General features: G+C 33.1%; 1 protein-coding gene across 1 annotated transcript in view; it reads left to right on the top strand.

The window, feature by feature from the left end:
• The window catches only part of LOC106471225 (lysosomal-trafficking regulator-like), a gene marked incomplete at its 3' end in the record, with an annotated part of 86,667 nt that overhangs the window by 36,550 nt on the left and 46,258 nt on the right, over positions 1–3,859 (top strand). Inside the window, exons 7-8 of the mRNA XM_022399847.1 lie at positions 2,251–2,412; positions 3,433–3,568. Coding sequence (XP_022255555.1) covers positions 2,251–2,412; positions 3,433–3,568 — 298 coding nt within the window. The remainder of the gene's footprint in view (positions 1–2,250; positions 2,413–3,432; positions 3,569–3,859) is intronic.

A 3,859-nucleotide genomic window follows, 5' to 3' on the forward strand; every position in this document is an offset into this window, starting at 1 on the left:
CTACCTTACAGCCTTAGTATCTTGTATATCTTGTCAATCTAAATGAAACATATCTACCTTACAGCCTTAGTATCTTGTATATCTTGTCAATCTAAATGAAACATATCTACCTTACAGCCTTAGTAACTAATATATCTTGTCAATCTAAATGAAACATATCTACCTTACAGCCTTAGTATCTTGTATATCTTGTCAATCTAAATGAAACATATCTACCTTACAGCCTTAGTAACTAATATATCTTGTCAATCTAAATGAAACATATCTTTTTCCATATGTGATCTCTGTTCCTCACAGCTTGTAGTAGGAGTGTTTAGTGTGTTGTAGTGGATTGGATTGCTAAGTTTTCCATACGTGATCTCTGTTCCTCACAGCTTGTAGTAGGAGTGTTTAGTGTGCTGTAGTGGCTTGGATTGCTAAGTTTTCCATACGTGATCTCTGTTCCTCACAGCTTGTAGTAGGAGTGTTTAGTGTGTTGTAGTGGCTTAGATTGCTAAGTTTTCCATACGTGATCAACAAATTGTGTTTGTTTTGTTAGTGTGTTGTAGTGGATTGGATTGCTATGCTTTCCATACGTGATCAACAAATTATGTTTTCTGTTAGTGTGTTGTAGTGGCTTGGATTGCTAAGTTTTTCATACGTGATCTCTGTTCTTCACAGCTTGTAGTAGAAGTGTTTAATGTGTTGTATTGGCTTGGATTGCTACGTTTTCCATATGTGATCTTTGTTCCTCAGCTTGTTGTTGGAGTGTTGTCTCAGTGGAACTTTAGGCAGACTAGACATAGTAAGTTTGATAACTAATGGACTGCAACTGCTTTTGAAAGAAGTTTGAGCATTTTTATTGAGGCCTTTAGGTCACTGTAGGTACTTGTGTAGTGTTTTATAAAGATAAGTGTGGCTGAACACAACTACAAAATAGAACATAAACTGGGATAAATATAAAATTTTAGACTAAGCTTGCCACTGGAAAGAAAGAAAAGTCAAGGAAGCTATCAACATCAAACTGCACAACTTGAGCTTAACAGACACGACAGTTTGCACATCACTGAACTGTGGACAACTACCCTCAACATACTCTAAAGATAATATGATGACATCATTGTCCTACCCTCAACCCATACAGCTTGGTCATTCTAATTTAAGATGATTCACAAGTTTTTACAATGACCTGAAGAAAGTCTCAGTATTGAAGCCGACATGCCACTTCCATTTGTTTCACCAGTCCAGTAAAGTTCTCAAACTATTTATGTAGTAACCATGCGAGTTTTCTTTATTATATTTTTAAGCTATGTCTAAATGCTACCTGAGTGAGTATTGTTGTTTTGTAATATAATAAATTGTTTATAGAATCTATATGTGGCTGGTTTTATCAGTTTTTACAATTTGTTATTGCCCAACCACACTGTATTTCCCAAACAAAAGATTCTGTTATTTTATTTGGATAGGTTGTTAAGTATTACAAATGGCAGATTAGGTTTGGAATTATAAAAATTGATTGTTGTCTACCATTATGGAAGGATTTATTCCATCCTTGCAGCTGTTGGTTGGCTGCATGAAATTGAAGGATAGTGTAATATGATATAACATCACTCACCCATAAGTTTCGGCAGGTGAGAATATGTTATTGATTAAACTTATGTTAACTTGTATGTAAAAAAGGTAAGAACTATTAGACTATAATACATTAAATACAACTTTTTATTGTTTGGATTGAACACTAGGTCATTTGTCTATAAGCAAAGGAGAGGCTTTAGAGCCTAAAATGTTTTCAAATACATCAACTAATGTGTGGATATTTCTGATATACAGGTTTTATGTTTGACAAGTTTATGAATATTTAAAAAATAACTGCTCAGTTGAATGGTCATTTTGACATTTTCAGTTGACTGACTTGCCAAACCTGGCGTAATTTTAGTGAGTTTTCTGATATAAAGTTTCCTATTGACTACCTTTTGTATATATAGCAGATAAATTTTGACAGCTTCTTATTGGTTTACTTTTGTTTGTGGAAAGCTTTTATTCTTAGCCTTGTTTTTTCTTAAACATTCGTTAGATGAAAGAATTTTTTTGACTTGTTGTGATATATTAAGCTGTATTAGTATGTGATGAGAAGCATTATTTATCTTTAAAAGAAGACTTATTAAATATCAGCAAAAAGTTTGACTTCACTTTGTTGAGAACATTGGTAAACAGAGGTTTTAACTATGTATATTTGTGTAGTAAATGTTATCAATTTACAAACTGTTGTAGATTCTTTCCCAAGAAGCTCTGTTGGATTCCGTGAAGCACTATTTGTTAAAATTCTCTGGTAATGATGCTAAGGATCTGAGGATGTTGTATGAAACTCTTATACATTGTTCCACGCAAAGTACGGATGTCTTGTATAAGACTGAGAGAATGACGACCAAAGGTGTAAGTTTTTAATGTATTTTCCACAATGAAATGAAAGTACAGAAATTTTGTGTAAGACCAAAAGTTTCGTTTTACTTTACAGGAAATGATATGTATATGATTTATAGGCTAAAATATTTTGTGTAACAGAAGTTTCAATTAAGTATTTAGAGCAACTTAAACAGAAGGTATTTCAGTGAGTATTTTTATTGCTTTGGAACAATTTATAATTTTGATTAATTTATATAATACTGCATTATTATATTACATTTTTCAGTTTTCAATGTATTGAGTTCTTCTTTGATTTTCCATAACCTTAAAGACAATTAATTACTAGCATAAGAAAGTGTTCATTTGAAACTAAAAATTATTTTATCTTTATAACCATAATGAGACGTATTATAATTTAGTCACTAATTAATGACTCCTTTATAAACTTAATAATTAACTACAACTTAATAATTTTCTTGTAATAGGTATGATTTTTGTACTGGTATATGCATGGTAGGTTAAATGCTTTTATACTTTTTAGAGAAATTTGTAAAGACTCCAATATTTATACTTTCATTAATCAGTTATTAATTTGGCTTTTAGATAACTATGCATTAAATATCAGCTTTCTGAAGTGAAGTTGATTATAAAAGGAATAATGACCAGTGGTGTGTAGTGTTAAATAAAGAAGTGCTGGAACATGAAATCTACTGCATAACCACATTAAAGATCAGCTTTCTGAAGTGAAGTTGATTATAAAAGGAATAATGACCAGTGGTGTGTAGTGTTAAATAAAGAAGTGCTGGAACATGAAATCTACTGCATAACCATATAAGGTGGGATTCGTTTGGAATAGTGGAGGTATGGTGTTCTGGCCAAAAAAAAAGTACAGGTATACCATGCCGATGCATTCCCATCACACTACACTTCTGATAATGAACTGTGTTGTAATGTAAAAGAATTGTCATAGTTTTGCTATTGTGTCTTAAGATGTTTCCTGTGCTTTTGGCTTGTAGTAAATCCATTACTTTAAAAACCTGTGTTGTGCAGGAAACCTCACCTGTACACGTTGTGGAACATGAAGGGCTTGATATGTTGTCTTCCTTGGATGATACTACCAACAGTGAATTGGAAAACTCTGATGGCTATGAAGCTGACATTGAGCAACATATTTTCAAGCTAGTCTGTGAGTATGCTCATATTTTAATTTTCTTGTGTATACTACATCTCATTTTATGTATGTATGGATGGATAGGCTCCTAGTAGTAAGGGATTGGTGAGGAATCTGCTTGTATCAGCTACAGGGTTTGGTGAGGAATCTGCTTGTATCAGCTACAGGGTTTGGTGAGGAATCTGCTTGTATCAGCTAAGGGTTTGGTGAGGAATCTGCTTGTATCAGCTACAGGGTTTGGTGAGGAATCTGCTTGTATCAGCTACAGGGTTTGGTGAGGAATCTGCTTGTATCAGCTACAGGGTT

Source organism: Limulus polyphemus, unplaced genomic scaffold (genome assembly GCF_000517525.1).
Source record: "Limulus polyphemus unplaced genomic scaffold, Limulus_polyphemus-2.1.2 Scaffold4480, whole genome shotgun sequence".
Lineage (NCBI taxonomy): Eukaryota > Metazoa > Arthropoda > Merostomata > Xiphosura > Limulidae > Limulus > Limulus polyphemus.